Source organism: Nycticebus coucang, chromosome 2 (genome assembly GCF_027406575.1).
Source record: "Nycticebus coucang isolate mNycCou1 chromosome 2, mNycCou1.pri, whole genome shotgun sequence".
Classification (NCBI taxonomy): Eukaryota; Metazoa; Chordata; class Mammalia; order Primates; family Lorisidae; genus Nycticebus; species Nycticebus coucang.
Genome location: NC_069781.1, coordinates 177,916,911 through 177,933,018, shown reverse-complemented (window position 1 = coordinate 177,933,018; position 16,108 = coordinate 177,916,911). Strand labels below are relative to the sequence as shown.

General features: G+C 42.1%; 1 protein-coding gene across 1 annotated transcript; it reads left to right on the top strand.

Moving 5' to 3' along the window:
* Nucleotides 1-2,757: 2,757 nt before the first annotated feature.
* On the top strand, nt 2,758-15,478 carry GCSH (glycine cleavage system protein H). The gene is made up of 5 exons (XM_053609116.1): nt 2,758-2,968; nt 7,226-7,305; nt 9,090-9,153; nt 13,867-13,998; nt 15,357-15,478. Exons 1-5 carry the CDS (start codon nt 2,821-2,823, stop codon nt 15,452-15,454), a joined length of 522 nt encoding a protein of 173 aa, XP_053465091.1. The 5' UTR covers nt 2,758-2,820; the 3' UTR covers nt 15,455-15,478.
* The last annotated feature ends 630 nt before the right edge of the window (nt 15,479-16,108 follow it).

Genomic DNA, 16,108 nt, shown 5'->3' with positions numbered 1-16,108 from the left:
TCAAATGTATTTCCTCCTAGAAATAAAAATAAAACAAATAAAGCAAATGTATGGAGTTTGGCAAAAAAAACTCTCTGCAGACTAATTGTTTTATCCTTTTGATTGGTCGGGGGCTGCCTTTATTTTTTATTTTTATATTTTTGAGAAAGAGCCTCACTCTGTCACCTTGGGTAGAGTGTCCTGGCGTCATAGCTCACAGCAACCTCAAACTCTTGGGGTCAAGTGATCCTCTTGCCTCAGCCTCCTGAATAGCTGGGACTACAGACACTTACCACAATGTCCAGTCAGTTTTCTTTTATTTTTAGTAGAGACAGGGTCTCACTCTTGCTCAGGCTGGTCTCAAACTCCTGAGCTCAAGCAATCCACCCATCTCGGCCTCCCAGAGAGCTAAGATTATAGGCATGAGCTACTGTGCCTGGCCAGGGACTGCCTTTAAAGGATTCTAACTCAGGGCTTCTCAAACTATGTCTGAGAGATGCTAATGGGTGGTATATCAAGAATTGGGTGCCTTAAAACAACAGAAGTGTGTTTTCTCCCAGTTCTGGTGCCTGGAGTCTGAAATTATGGTATTGGTAGGGCCATGCTCCCTGGAAGGGCTCTAGGGAAGTCCTTCTTGCCTCTTCCAGCAAGCCTAGGCGTTCCTGGCTTGTGGATGCATCCCCCATTGGGACCCTTCTCTCCATCTCTTCTTATGAGGAGATAAGGGATTAGGGCCCACCCCACCCTGCTATGGCCTCATCTTGACTGATGACATCTACAAGAACTCTATTTCCCAATATGGTCACATTCTGGAGTACTGGGGCTTAGGACTTTGACATATCTCTTTAGGAGACACAATTCAATCCATAACAGGTGTCATCCCCCTAAAAAAGGTTTCTGGATCAAAAAATAAATGTGGGGAATATTGGGTTATAAAAGGTTTCACAGGTTCTTCAGCAAGAAAATGTCAGAGATGTTAATATGTTCAGTGTGTACCACGGCGTCTCCCTGAGCAGGAGAGATGAAGTGTGTAATGATTCCCAAACTTCTCTGAACAAGGCATCGGGTACTAAAGCATCTCTCTCAGGGCTAGGGTTCCTTAGAGGACACTTTGGGAATTGTTGATCTCCACCAGTGGTTTCTTTCAACCCCCAGCTTTCCAGGTGATTCCAGGTACAGTCAGACTTGATAACCATGCTTTAAATTCTAAGAACCACAAGTCTAGATAATAAAGGGATTCCAAGCTTCAGTACGGATGAGTGTACTGGGACAAACAAAGCATTTTTCCCAGCTTACCCTACTTTGTCCCTCCTCCTTACACACCCATTGTAGCAGATACTATTGGTTCACTGCCCTGAATCTATTCTATGGTTTCCTCTTTCCTGTGAGAATCCTAACTTTGTTCAGGAAGCCATCTCCCCTCCCCCCCACATGACTCATAGGAGGGTCACCCATAGCCAGCACAACATAGTAATCCATTTCCCTCCACAATAAGTGGCCATGTGACCCAGTTCAGGCCAGTGAAAAATTAGTGGAGGTCTTCAGGGCACCTTGAGAAAGATCTCCTTGTTAATGAAAAGAGACACAGAGAGCCAGGTGGCTTCATGCCTATTATCCCACACTTGAGAGGCTGAGGCAGGAGGCCAGCTGGGCAACAAACACAAAAAACAGAAGTATTAGCCAGGTGTGGTGGTGCATGCCTGTAGTTCTAGCTACTCAGGAGGCTGAGGCAGGTGGGTAGGGAGGTCGATTTGCTTGAAACCAGGAGTTAGAGGCTGTAGTGAGCAATGAGCACATCACTGCACTCCAGCCTGGGTGACAGACTAAGTGTGATGCCCCCCCCCCAACACCATCAAAAAAGAACACATAGAGATGGGCTGTCCTGTTGCTGGAAACTGCTTGTAACTTTGACATCTACCTTGAGACTGCAAAGGAACCATCTGAAGATGGCAGAGCCAAAAGATAAAAGGCACTTGGCTGTTTGACTGTTTAATGAGGTTTTTAAACAGCTGACATTGGTGGCTCACGCCTATAATCCCAGCACTCTGGGAGGCTGAGGCGGGTGGATTGCCTGAGCTCAGGAGTTCGAGACCAGCCTGCAGCCCTGGTCCAGTTTCCACCAAGCCACTGCTGACCTTTGGATTAGTCCTTTCCGTTCTATAAGCTTCTTGATTCTGTCTGTCCCTTTCTGTAAAGAAATAAAGTGGGCTCCTGGGCTGTTTCCAGTATTTCAAAAAGTCAGAAGAACTGCATGTGTCAGCGTGACTTCGGCAATGCACCAACCCTCTGCGGCTGGGATGATTCTGGTTGGACTTGGCTGTGAATCCGGCTCTGGGTGACCTTGACTCTCTGCAAGGACTGGGGGTGCCTTGCCCTCCCCATCACCCCACGGCTCAGTGACACGAGAATGTGCTGGCCAGGCAAAGCTATCCCTGCCTGGAGCCATTCTCCCAGAGCTAGTGATGACCAGCTCTCGGCGTAGCCTGCGGACCAGAAGGACCCCCAGGGCTGCTGACCAGCACTTTCACCCGGCGAGAACCTGCGCCTGGGGCAAGGCCCCGCCCCCGGAGGCCCCGCCCCCTTCTCCCGGCGGCCGGTCGCGCTAGTTCCCGCCCCCCAGTGCTGCCTCATCCGGGCCTCAGGCACTTCCACATGTCCACGCCCCCCTCACGCGTCGCCCTATCCGATCTCGCGCTAGGCCCAGGGGTCCTGGCCGCCGAGGGCTGTCCAATCAGATTTTCCCCGCTCCCTCACCGCTGGGCCCCGCCCCTCGCACTCGCCCCGCCCTTCCGATACGGGAGGCCGAGGCGTGCCGCCGCGACCCTCAGTGCCCCTGCAAACATGGCGCTGCAAGTGGCGCGGACCCTGCGGGCTGTGGCCTGCAGCCTGCGCTCGGCCTCCGGGCCCGCCTCGCCCTGCCGGCCGTGGTCCTGGCGGCTGGGAGCTGGCGCCGTCCGGACACTGCGCACAGGACCCGTTCTGCTCGCAGGTAAGCGCAGCGGGCACGTGGGCGATCTCTGCCGGGGCTGAGCTGGACGTGAAGAGGGTCAGGCTCCGACTCCTGAGCCAACCGGTGCAGAGCGAGCGGGATCCCTAGTTCCGTGGCCGCTAGTCTCTCCTGAGTAGGTGTGAGGAGATACGAGCCGCCTTTGTACTGTGAGCTTAAGTGAGCGGGAGGGGAGGCCCATAGGACCCCGGGGCGGTGGTGTCCGGGCTGGTCCCCGCGGGTAAGCCGGCCTCTGGCGCTGGAGAAGGCCGGCATCGCTAAGTTTCTCAGTGACCTCAAGTTATTTTGTATTTAGGTGAGTCCTGAGACCCTAAATGTGCAGGTCATTAGTTTACTAAATGGACCGCCCCTAAAAACACTGAAGTAAAATTGAAGCAGAAGCACTTATTAAAATTAACTAGAATACTGGGTCTAGATTTTTGCTAGTTAAAACAGGCATAACGTTGAAGACTCAACCAGTTTCATCAAAACAGATTCAAGTCTTCTGGACTCTCCTACAGAAAGTTCTTAAAGCCTATATTGAGTCATTCATGTGTGTTGAAGCCGAAGTGATCCCTTACTTAAATGGACTTGAAATAACTGGTAGACTTGCCCATAAATGTCTTGTCCATTTATGTTACTTTGGCACAATTAGTGCTGCAGAAAAACCAATTTTCTTTATATGCAAATGCATGAGACAGAAACTGCTTCTTCTAAGAACTCAGGCTTCATAACATGCATACATCTGTGATGGCTGTTGTCTCATTAAATTCGTTGTTTAAGAAACCTGTTCAAATTTTTAGTTTATTCCAAAGTTTGATGCATAAAGATTTACTTTTCTCTTGCTAGTAGTCCTTCATCTCTATTTGTGATACATATCAGGACATTACCAATTTGAATACAGGTGTAAAGAGTGTCCCAGATAAGAATTTATTTCTAAGTCTAAGGTTTTTGTTTTACTTTTATTGGGTGTTGCACTGTCTTTGGCTGTTTGCATTCTCTGGTTATCTAGTTAAATATTGACCAAAGTATCAATGCCCATGATCTGGTTAAGCAATTGGGTTTTTAATAGCTGACAAACCCCAGTTCCAATTCTGGTTCTGTCTTTTATGAACTATGTGATCTCTTAACTTCTCTGAATCTCAGTTTCCTTTATCAGAGAAGTGGCGAATAATACATACCTCACAGAGTTGTTGGGAGGATGAAATGAAATAATGTAGGTAACTGATGTTTGGGACATAATGAGCACTTGATAAATGTTACTTATTTAATGTGAGTGTGTAGGCTTGGCTCTGCGCCTGTAGCTCAAGTGGCTAAGGCGCCAGCCACAGACGCCAGAGCTGGCGGGTTCGAATCCACCCGGGCCTGCCAAACAACAATGACAACTACAAAAAAATAACCGGGCATTGTGGTGGGCACCTGTGGTCCCAGCTACTTGGGAGGCTGAAGCAAGAGAATCACTTAAGCCCAGGAGTTGGAGGTTGCTGTGAGCTGTGATGCTACAGCACTCTACCCAGGGTGATTGCTTGAGGCTCTGTCTCAAAAATAAATAAATAAATAAATATGAGTATGTGCCAAGAAAAAAGTTGACTGATGTTAATATGTTTGACCAGTGACCTTGAAAATGTTCATGAATTAGGGAGGGGGGTGGGGCCTTGGTGTGTGTCACAGTTTATGGCGGCAAGACATGATTGCAAGAGGGACTTTGCCTAACAATTGCAATCAATGTAACCTGGCTTATTATACCCTCAATGAATCCCCAACAATAAAAAAAAAAAAAAAAGAAAATTTTCACGAATTACAAGTACTAATTTTCTAAGGCCCCAAACCGTGTTTTCCAAGGCCCAGTTAAGAAATAATTACCTAATCTCCTGTTTTCCCTGTTCAGCCAAGGTTAAAGGAAAATTATACTATTCATTGTCTTGAGCCTAAATAGAATGCCCCGTAAAAACAAATATTTGGGGTCTTGAAAGTCAAGTAGACCTAGGTGTCCTGAGGTTAGTAATGTTGCTGCCTTCTCTAAACTTGTGGGGCAGTGTCAGAGCAACCTTACTCCTAAAATTATCTTTACGATTAGGCAACGCCAAAGTCAGGACAGTAGTCTTAGGGAGTACATAATTGTAATTGTCTAGCCCTTACTTTCAAAAGGCATATTAGATTTAAACTGCTCATAATTGGTAATGTGATTGGTGAGTTATAGAGTTGCAAGAGAATGTGAGGGAGAATTGAGTGTTGCAACCAAATAACTGTATACCATCTATTTTGCTCAGAATTCCCTTTTTTTTTTTTTTTTTTTGAGACAGAGCCTCACTTTGTCCCCGTTGGTAGAGTGCCATGGCGTCATAGCTTACAGCAACCTCAAACTCCCTGGGCTCAAGCAATCCTCTTGCCTCCGTCTCTCTGGTAGCTGGAACTACAGGCGCCTACCACATCACCCCGCTAATTTTAGAGACAGGGTCTCAGTTTTGCCCAGGCTGGTCTCCAACTCTTGAGCTTAAGCAATCCACCTGCCCTGTCCTCCCAGAGTGCTGGCATTATAGGTGTGAGCCACCGCCCAGCCACAGAATCCCCTTTTCTTAAACTTGAGAACATTATTTCACTCCAGCTTTTAAAAGCTTACAATGTGCCAAGCACTGTTTTAGAACTGGAAATAGAAATGTAAACAAGATAAACCCTGCTCTTTTTGGCTCTGTACTCACAATCTGCTTTCTGGGGAAAACTGACAAATGGATGGTATGATAGCACACTAAGCACTGTGAGTGTTTGGGGTAGTGTGGAGGGGAGGGAGTGCTGCAGGGTCCTGTGACAGCAAGTAGGAGGGCCCAAGAACCCAAACTTGGTTATATAAGCCTTTGCACAGGAAAAGCCTTCTTAATTGAGACCTGTAGTAGTTAGAAAAGGTGGTAGGTAGAACGTTTCAGTCAGAACATGGTGTACAAATCTTAACCACCTTTTTCTTACCTAAACACCAGATTTACCTGAAACATTCAGTTATTTAAGGGGGAATGAAGCAAAGTAAGTTTCTTTGGGACGGATTTTGCAGCTTCTTGTACTGTAGAGTATAGAATTTAGAAAGTTCCAGAATAATTAGGGGGCAAAGAAATAGTTGATACAGTGACATACATCAGAGCTGTCATCAAAGCAACTTTTAATGCTGTTTAAGCAGAGCCATCTTTTGGGTGAGGGCTAAGAGTGAACCAGCAAGGCTTACTGTAAAACAGTATTTGAATTAGTGAATCATTTTCCTGTTACTTGCTGCTGCATTATTTTTGGGATAATAGTTGGTTTCAGAATGGGAAATATATTTAAGAATACAGCAGCTTTTTTTGAAAAAAATCACTCATTAAAGCAAGAACAACAGTAGAACCTGTGTAAGTTGACCACTAAGGGGACTGTAACAAATTGGTCAACATGTGGAGGGGGTCAGTGTAAAGGTCAATGTGAGGAACTAGGCCTGCTTTACTGTGGGTAAAGTACATGTGATGCATATCCAGTCCAGGAAAATTAGATGAATTTAAGGAGAGCGTCAAGGTAGGGAGGGAGTCTACTGTACTTTTAAGTCCTAAATAGCTTTTTTCACATCTCTTGAACATTGGGCAGTCTTTCTTCCAGGAATTCCTGAATAGTTTGACTGTATCTTTAAAGGGAGTCAAGGGTTGGACCCATCCAGTGAATGTTGAACAGAACTTGACTTTCACCAATGATGGATTAGCTCTTGAGATCTGATCTTAGTTTTCTTGTTAAATGATGGAGTCACTTTATTCAAGGATGGGCTTAAATTTGATTAAAGTAGAATTTTAAGAACTTAGGCGAATTATAACCTCCCAGGAGGTCAGCTTCATTCTTACAAATGTGTTCCAAATTTTTTGTGATTTGGGCTAAGTAATTTCAGGCAGTTAATCTGCAGGATGGTGGCGATGGAAGTCAGAATCTGCTAAGGACTGTGTAGCAGCTCACCTGGAGCATTGGGCCCATACCTGGCCATCAGTGAATTAACGACAGCAACAAAAAAGCAAATTTCCAAAAGATGCCCAAGGTGTTCAGATCAAGCCAACTCTGCCTGAACAATACCACTGTTTAGAAACCGTGCCATCTTTTCACACAATCTTTGTGCTTTCCTGTGTATACTGTTGAAAGGCAGTGTCGACAGGTCAGGCACAAATGCAGAGAAAGTCTTACCTTTTGACATCAATGCTGATGAAAAGTGCTTTTTAAGAAGTGATGCCACTGCTTTTCTGAAATACCTGTCTTCTGTTTTAGTGCGTAAATTCACGGAGAAACATGAGTGGGTGACAGCAGAGAATGGTGTTGGAACAGTGGGAATCAGCAATTTTGCACAGGTATTGGATTGTCTTGAAATAATTTGTGAGAGTTCTCAAGCAGTCTGGTTTGTCCTACCCTTTATTTAATCTGCACTCTGGGCCCCTCAAAGACCCTCAGAAGAAAATAAATCAGAAGTGAAACAAGTAAACCTAATTTAGTTAGGGCATTTTGTGGTTGTGTAAGAGATGTTGAAAGGTTAATACTTAAAGCAGGAAATACACCTTATTCAAGAAACAGTCGTTTTATACTGGGCAGTTAAGGAAAGAAAAGAAGAGCAAGATACAGTGTTGCCAGCATTTTGTGGGTAGTGTGATATGTAGGTGACAGGGAGACGTGAAGAAGGAAAGGGAAGCTGTTAGCCTATCTTTTCTCTTATTAATTCCCTGTCTCCACTGATGCCATATTGAGATGTTGTTTGTAAGAAAATGAGAAGCCAAATGGTAGGATGGGTTAGTGATTTTCACCTGGATGTCTGTATTGGGTGAGAGGGGAGGGGAAAGGGATGTTAACTGATGGGAATACAGTCATGTGTCACTTAATGCCAGGGACGTGTTCTAAGAAGTGCATCAGTTCTGGGTGATTTCATCCTTGTGCAAACATCAGAGTGTGCTTACACAAACCTGGATAGTGTGGCCTGCTGCTCCAAGGCTATAGACTGTTCAGCATGTCTCCTGTCCTCAATACTGTAGACCAGTGGTTCTCAACCTTCCTAATGGCTGCAATGTATTTTCATTGTTAAAAAGGGGCTGAGAACCGCTGCTGTAGACAGTTATAACACAGTGGTTGCTGAATATCTGTGTATCTAAACACATCTAAACATAGACAAGGAATGGTAAAAATGTAGTATGGGCTGAGCATCTATACCCCAAAACTCTGAAATGCTTTAAAATCTAAAGTTTTTTGAACACAGACATGATGCTCAAAGGAAAAGCTGATTGGAGCTTTTCAGATTTTAGTTTTTTTGGATTAGGGATGCTCAGCTAGCTCAGTATAGTGCAAATATTCCGAAATCTGAAATATTTCTGGTCCCAGGCATTTTGGATAAGGGATATTCAACCTGTAATATAATCTTGTGAGACCACTGTCGTATAGGAAACTGTTGTTGAACAAAACATTATGCAGTGTGTGGCTGTGTACACAATTCCTCAGAAACGCTGGCTTCTTGGGTGTGGACAATCTCTGACAGTTGTCTCTTCCTTGGCATACCTGTGTACCTATGATGAGGTGCAGAGCAAGGTATTTTGTGGAATATCGTCTAAGGTGTTGTGCTTACCTCCTGTAGTTTATCTTTGAAGGGAATCTCCCACCTGGAGATGACATACACACATTATACCGCAGATGTCACCTGAGGGATACAAAGGGCTCTAAATACTCATCTGATAAACTGCTTCTTTCTGGAGTCCAGATCTTCGGGGACCGCCATGTGCAGAATGAGTGGGTTCAGCCTGTGCCAGAGGGATAAGGGTCTGTGTAGAAACCGCAGGGTAGAAAGGCACCAAGTGTGTTTGTGTGTAGAAGAGCTGGTTACTTTGCTTGGGGCACTTGGTTTGTGACAGGGATCACCATGGGTTATAGGCCAAATGTGGCTGGCAGCCTGTTTCTTGCAGCTTCTGAGTTAAGAATAGTTTTTTCATTTTTAAAGGGTTGTAAGGAAAACAGGTGACAGTGGCTCATTAAGTATAAAATATATAGTATTAATATTATCTTAATTATAGGGGATTCAGTGTTTAGCTTGTTCCCATTTACTGGGGAGTCTAATTTCACATCCTACAGGCTTTTGGTTTTGTTTTGTTTTATTTAGGAAGCTTTGGGAGATGTTGTTTACTGTAGTCTACCTGAAGTTGGGACAAAATTAAACAAACAAGGTGAGTGTTTTTCTCATCTTAGAACGTCATGATTCATGCCATGAATTTTCTTTACCTTATCTTTACTTTCAATAACTTACCTGGGTTGTAATCCTAGCACTTTGGGACACCAAGGTGGATGGATTGTCTGAGCTCAGGAGTTCAAGACCAGCTTGAGCAAAGCGAGACCACCATCTCTACTAAAAATAGAAAAAACTAGCCAGGTGTTGTGGTGGGTGCCTATAGTCCCGGCTACTCAGGAGGCTGAGATAAGATAATGACTTAAGCCCAGTTGTTTGTGGTTGCTGTGCGGTATGATGCCATGGTACTCTACCGAGAGAGACTGAGTGAGACTCTATTTAAAAAAAAAAACTTACCTGCACCCAGGATCAACTAGAGTGCTTTTGATGTATATAACAGAATAGTCTTTTTTTGTTGTTGCAGTTTTTGGGCCGGGGCCGGGTTTGAACCTGCCACCTCCGGTATATGGGGCCAGTACCCTACCCCTTGAGCCACAGGCACCACCCTATGACAGAATATTAAAATAAAAGTATTAGTAGTTTAATAATGGGGAGTTGTTATCTCATAAAGGCAGTCCAGAGATAGGTGAATATAGGTTTAACAAGGATAATTCTTTTTGTACTTTTTCTGCCTCAGTGAGGGCATGAGATGGTGAGAAAATCTGTAATCATGACATTCTCAAATGACAATATCCAAAAGTGGCAGGGGGTAGGGGGCAGGCTCTCTTGTCTCTCTGTTGAGAAGGAACATGTCACCCTCCGATCTCTTGGCCAATGTTTTCTTACATTCCGGTAGCAGGTTTGGGCTCTACTGCCCTCCCAGCTGTATGGGATGGTGGATGGAGAACAGGGAGCATTTTCAGACTTTGTAATGGAAGGTGGAAAGTAGAGAAAAATGGCTCTTAACACCTCCCTGCACACTGTGTAAGACACTGAGGTCTATTAAGTTTAAAAAGTAAAACCTGCTGGGTTTTTGGAGGAGTAGATGGTATCCAGAAACAACACAGGTTCAGGAATCAGAACCTGGTCTTAAATCCCAGCCTATCTTTTGTGTGACTTCGGGGTAATTTCTTAGTTTACGTATTATCTGTAAATCAGGATACTTGCCTCACAGGGTTGTAAGGATTAAATAAACATAATGTGCATCATGAGACAAGTGCTTGAAGGCTGGGCACAGTCGCTGACATCTGTAATCCTAGCTATTTTTAGAGACGGGGTCTCGCTCTTGCTCGGATTGGTCTGAAACTCATGAGTTTAGGCAATCCATCCGCCTCGGCCTCCCAAGTGCTGGGATTACAGGCATGAGCCGCCTGGCCTGGCCTGTTATTTACTGTGTGTCCACTATGCCACTTTCAAGCAGATTATAAATTTCTGAAGATCTCTTACAGTAAGTGAGCATGACCGTTTTTGTCCTTAATATCCTTAAATTAATGAATGTCCTTTTAAAATTTTCTGGTAAAAGTTTTTGTATTAGATGTGCTAAGTCTACATACCAATTAAATGCATAGATCTTACATGTACAATTCAGTGAGCTTTGAAATATGTATATATCTGGGTAAACCTTCACAATCAAAACTCTTCAATCGGCAATCTCTTCTCTAATTTCTACATCATAGGTTAATATTGCCTGTTCTTTAATTTAAATAGAATTACCGAGTTCAACAAGGATTTTGAAGGAACACAAAACATTCAATCCATAACTGGGATAGTATTTTATACATCTCATTAGGTTAAATAGCTTGATATTGTTCAAACCGTATCTTTACTGATTTTTTTTAAAACTCTCCTACTGTGATTAGATTTGTCCGATTTTCCTTTTAGTCTGTTTTTGCATCATATATTTCATAGCTCTTTTATTAGGTTGATAGACTTTTAAGATTCTTAGTTTTGGTGATGAATTGAGCCTTTTTTGTTATAAAATGTCCCTTTTTGTCTCTGGCAATTGTCCTTGTCTTGATGTCAACTTTGATGTGGATGTTGCCATGCCAGTTTTCTTTTCTTTTTTTTTAATTATTAAATCATAGCTGTGTACATTAATGCGATCATGGGGCACCATACACTGTTTTATAGACCATTTGACATATTTTCATCACACCGGTTAACATAGCCTTCCTGGCATTTTCTTAGTTATTGTGTTAAGACATTTATGTTCTTTTTTTTTTGTAGAGACAGAGTCTCACTTTATGGCCCTCGGTAGAGTGCCGTGGCATCATACAGCTCACAGCAACCACCAACTCCTGGGCTTAAGCGATTCTCTTGCCTCAGCCTTCCGAGTAGCTGGGACTACAAGCGCCCGCCACAACACCCGGCTATTTTTTGGTTGCAGTTCGGCCGGGGCCGGGTTTGAACCCGCCACCCTCGGTATATGGGGCCGGCACCTTACCGACTGACCCACAGGCGCCGCCCAAGACATTTATATTCTACATTTACTAAGTTTCATGTGTACCCTTGTAAGATGCACCAATCACCCTCCCTCCGCCTATCCTCCCCCCTCCCTCCCCTCCCTCTCCCTCTCCCCCTATTCTTAGGTTATAACTGGGTTATAGCTTTCATATGAAAGCCATAAATTAGTTTCATAGTAGGGCTGAGTACATTGGATACTTGTGATGCCAGTTTTCGTATTTCCTTTTTTTTGGTGGTGGTGGTGTTGGGTCTCACTGTGTTCCAGGCAGTGCAGTGGCATTATCATGGGTCACTGCAACCTCAAACTCTTGGGCTTAACGCCTCAGCCTCCCAAGTAGCTGAGATTGCATGAGACTACAGATGTGTAACACCCTACCTGGCTGATTTTTTTTCTATTTTTGGTAGAGATAAGGTGTTGATTTTGCTTAGGCTGGTTTTAAACTCCTGAGCGCAAGCAATCTTCCTGCCTTGGCTTCTTGGAGTTCCAGGATTACAGGTATGAGCCATCATCCTTGGCCTGGAGTTCTTTTTGGTCATTATTTCTTCAAAATGTTTTTTTCCTACTTCATTCTCTCTTTTCCTTCTGTAGTCCAATTATACATTTGCCTGATCACTTGATACTGTCTCGCAGGCCCCTGAGGCTTTTACATTTTCAGTCTTTTGTTTGCTAAGCTGTTCAGATTTGTTAATTTTGATCTTCACGTTTGTTGGTCGTTTCTTCTGCTGTCTCCCATCTGTTAATGCTGCCCACTGAATTTTTTAGTTTAGATATTATAGTTTCCAGTTCTGAAATGTCCATTTTTGAAATTCCCATTTCTTTCCAAGAATTTCTCCCATATGTTCATTCATTATGATGATTTTTTTCTTTAGGTCTTTGAACACGTCTATAATAGCTACTTTAAGTTTCTTTACTATTCTAACATATGGGTCACTTTAGGATCTGTTTGTGCCTTTATCTCTTCACCAGGGGTTTCTTATTTTTAGGATTTCAACCCTCAATTTCCAGCCACTCCAGTAGCCCCACACTCTATTCTCTGACTTTGCAAGCAAATAAGACTATGGTTTTCTACTTGGTATTCTAGTCATCCTGTGCTCTTTAGATGGGTCAGTGTTTTCAGGGGACAAATTGTATAAATAGAGACCTCATCCAGTTTGGTTCCCATCTTCCAACGATTGACTACCGCCCCCCAATTACTCTATGAAGCGTTTCATATTCAGCATGAGCATTCCAAATCTGAAATGCCTCCCAAATCCAAAATTTTGAGCACCAACATGATATTAAAGGAAATGCTCATTGAGCATTTTGGATTTGGGATGTCAACCAGTAAATACAATGCAAATATAGTAGAACCTTCTGTTAAGTTGACCACCCAAGGGACTGTAACAGACTGGTCAACAGACAGGAGGTCAACATAAGGAGGTCAACATCAGGAAGTAGGCCTGTACTGATGGGAACATATGGTACATGTCTGGTCTATAAAAATTAGGTCAACTTAAGGAGGTACCTCAGTTAGTATAGGGAGGTGGTCAACTATGGAGGTTCTACTGTGTTCCAAAATTAAAAAAAAAATTCCCAAAACATTTAGGTTCCCAAGCATTTTGGGTAAGGGATACTTAACCTATAATTGTTATTTATGTTGAGTTCAAAGTTTATAATTTTTACTTGCAAGAATAGCCTGATGAGGTACTTCACCATTACTGGAACATTCTATCTGAAGTTTTCTTTTTGTTTTTTTCCCCTGAGCCACAGTGAATTTGAAGAAAGCAGAGTTTCACTGAACTCACACACATCTGGTATCAGAGCACATTACTATTTGTTATTTACTGCATCCAGAGCAGAGGACCACTTTATTTTATTTATGTATTTATTTACTTTTTTTGGAGACGAGAGTCTCACTTTGTCTCCCTTGGTAGAATGTACATAGGTCACAGCAACCTCAAACTCTTGGGCTGAAGTGATACTTTTGCCTCAGCCTCCCAAGTAGCTGGGACTACAGGCGCCCACTATAATGTCTAGCTAGTTTTTAAGACAAGGTCTTGCTCTGGCTCAGGCTGGTCTGGAACTCCTGAGCTCAAGCAATCCACCCACTTTGGCCTCCTGGAGTTTTAGAATTACAGGCGTGAGAGTGGTCCACTTTATTGAACTTTCTCATAGGTTAGCATAAGCATGACAAAACCTATGGTTTTATTTTTAATTAAAGAAATTTGGTAGTTTTTATCATGACTATGAGAGGTGCCCGTTTCCATATCTTATATTTTCAAGTCCTTGACTTTTAACACTTAATATTTATTTTAATTCTTTTCCATTTAGATGAGTTTGGTGCTTTGGAAAGTGTGAAAGCTGCTAGTGAACTCTATTCTCCTTTATCAGGAGAAGTAACTGAAATTAATGAAGCTCTGGCAGAAAATCCAGGACTTGTCAACAAATCTTGTTATGAAGACGGTAAGTTGTTGCTAGAAAATTTTAGAGGGTTACTGCTACAGTTAACATTTAACCTAGAGTTTAAAGCAAGTTTAGCTGATTGTGTCTTCATCTTTTCCACTTCTTAGTACTAAATAGAGATGTTCTGCTTTTAAAAAGGGAAAAGATTAGCTCAGTGGTTCTCAACCTTCCTAATGCCAACCCTTTAATACAGTTCCTGTGGGTCGTGACCCACAGGTTGAGAACCACTGGATTAGCTGAATACTTAAGGGTATATTCTAAGATCTCAACAATAAAAATTGCTTTATTTTGCAAGGTTTTTAGTATCAGTTATAGGTTTGTTGGTATAATGTGAACACCTGTGAAGTATTAACCTCTTTATTGTTTTTTTTTATTTTTTTGGTTTTTGGCTGGGGCTAGGTTTGAACCCGCCACCTCTGGCATATGGGACCGGCGCCCTACTCCTTGAGCCACAGGCGCTGCCCGTATTAACCTCTTTAAAAGTAAAGTATCCACTCATATTGTTTGATGTAAGTGGTGACAAACTAAAATATATTGCCTTAATTTTTGTTTTTCTTACCTTTTCATTTTTATAATAACCTAGTGAGTAAGCTAATAGCAGTTTTCTCCATTTTATAGATGAATAGAGGCTCCAAGGGTTTTATCTGTCAATGTCACATGGCCAGTAAAAGGCAGTTATGATTATGATTAGGTTGTAGTTCTGTCTTGCTTGTCACCTCAAATGCAACCTCAAATTCAACTTTCTAACTCTCTATTACTGATTTCTAATGCCCTTAAATTAGTAATTAGTGTTGGCATTCCTTTTTTTTAAAGAAAGATATATGAGCTTGTATATTTGAATTACTTAAAAGATTTTAATGTTAGTTGTTGATGCTTATTATAACCTAAGAGTTAATTCTTTTCAACTGTGATGTACTAATTTAATTCTTAAGGCTAAAATTTAAAAGTTCCATGAACAGGTGGGACTTGGGGGCTCACGCTTGTAATCCTAGCACTCTGGCAGGGTGAGGTGGGTGGATTGCCTGAGCTCACAGGTTGGAGACCAGTCTGAGCAAGAGACCCTGTCTCTAAAAATAGCCAGGAGTTGTGGCAGACGCCTATAGTCCCAGTTACTTGGGAGGCTGAGGCAAGAGAATCACTTGAATCCAAGAATTTGAGGTTGCTATGAGCTATGACACCATGACACTCTATTGAGGGTGACAAAGTGAGATTCTGTCTCAAAAAAAAAAAGTTCCATTAAAATAATGTGATTTATGTAAGAATACTAGATTAATTTTGAGGCACTCAGAAATTTATTTTAAATTTTGGATGAATTGTGACTTTAAAAAGTTGATTTGGAATATGATTTTTTTTTGCAGGTTGGCTGATCAAGATGACCCTGAGTAACCCTTCAGAACTAGATGAACTGATGAGTGAAGAAGCATATGAGAGATACGTAAAATCTATTGAGGAGTGAAAATGGAACTCCTAAATAAACCAGCGTAAATAACTTAATCCAGCATAGTTGTCTTTAATTAGTGGTGGATAGGTGTCTGAAAATACCAACTACTCTCAACACTGCTAATGAAAGAAAATAGTCCTTAACTTTCTAATGGTTGTAGATAAACAAAATATGTATCTCTTTCAAAATACCCTATGATTTTTAGACTAGCCTGTAGTATTCATATTTCATGAAATATTCCATGGTAAAAACTAGTTATAAAAATCATGTTATGAAAGGATAACATTATTATATTAAGTCTTATATAATATTGTAACTTGCTTACATCCATACCAGGATTTGAGTTGGAAAACTTAATGATCTTTCCATTGGAATTAACTGGGAGTGGAAAAGTTTTTCTTGGTTGTACAGTGATACTGTCTTAATTTTGTAATACGCTGCAGTTGCTGGTGCTATTTTTATACAGTGAGCAACAGCTTTGCAGCAAAATAATAAAATATTCAACTTCTTCATTAATCATGTTGTTTTGATGTTAGTATTTCATTTGGTGACTATACTGGTATTTGTGAAAATGCTAACTTAGCTTATGGAAAGTTATTTTTTAAAAGTAAATTTAAGCCATAACAACAAAAGATTCCAAGACATTGTTCTCTTTAAGTCACAAACCTG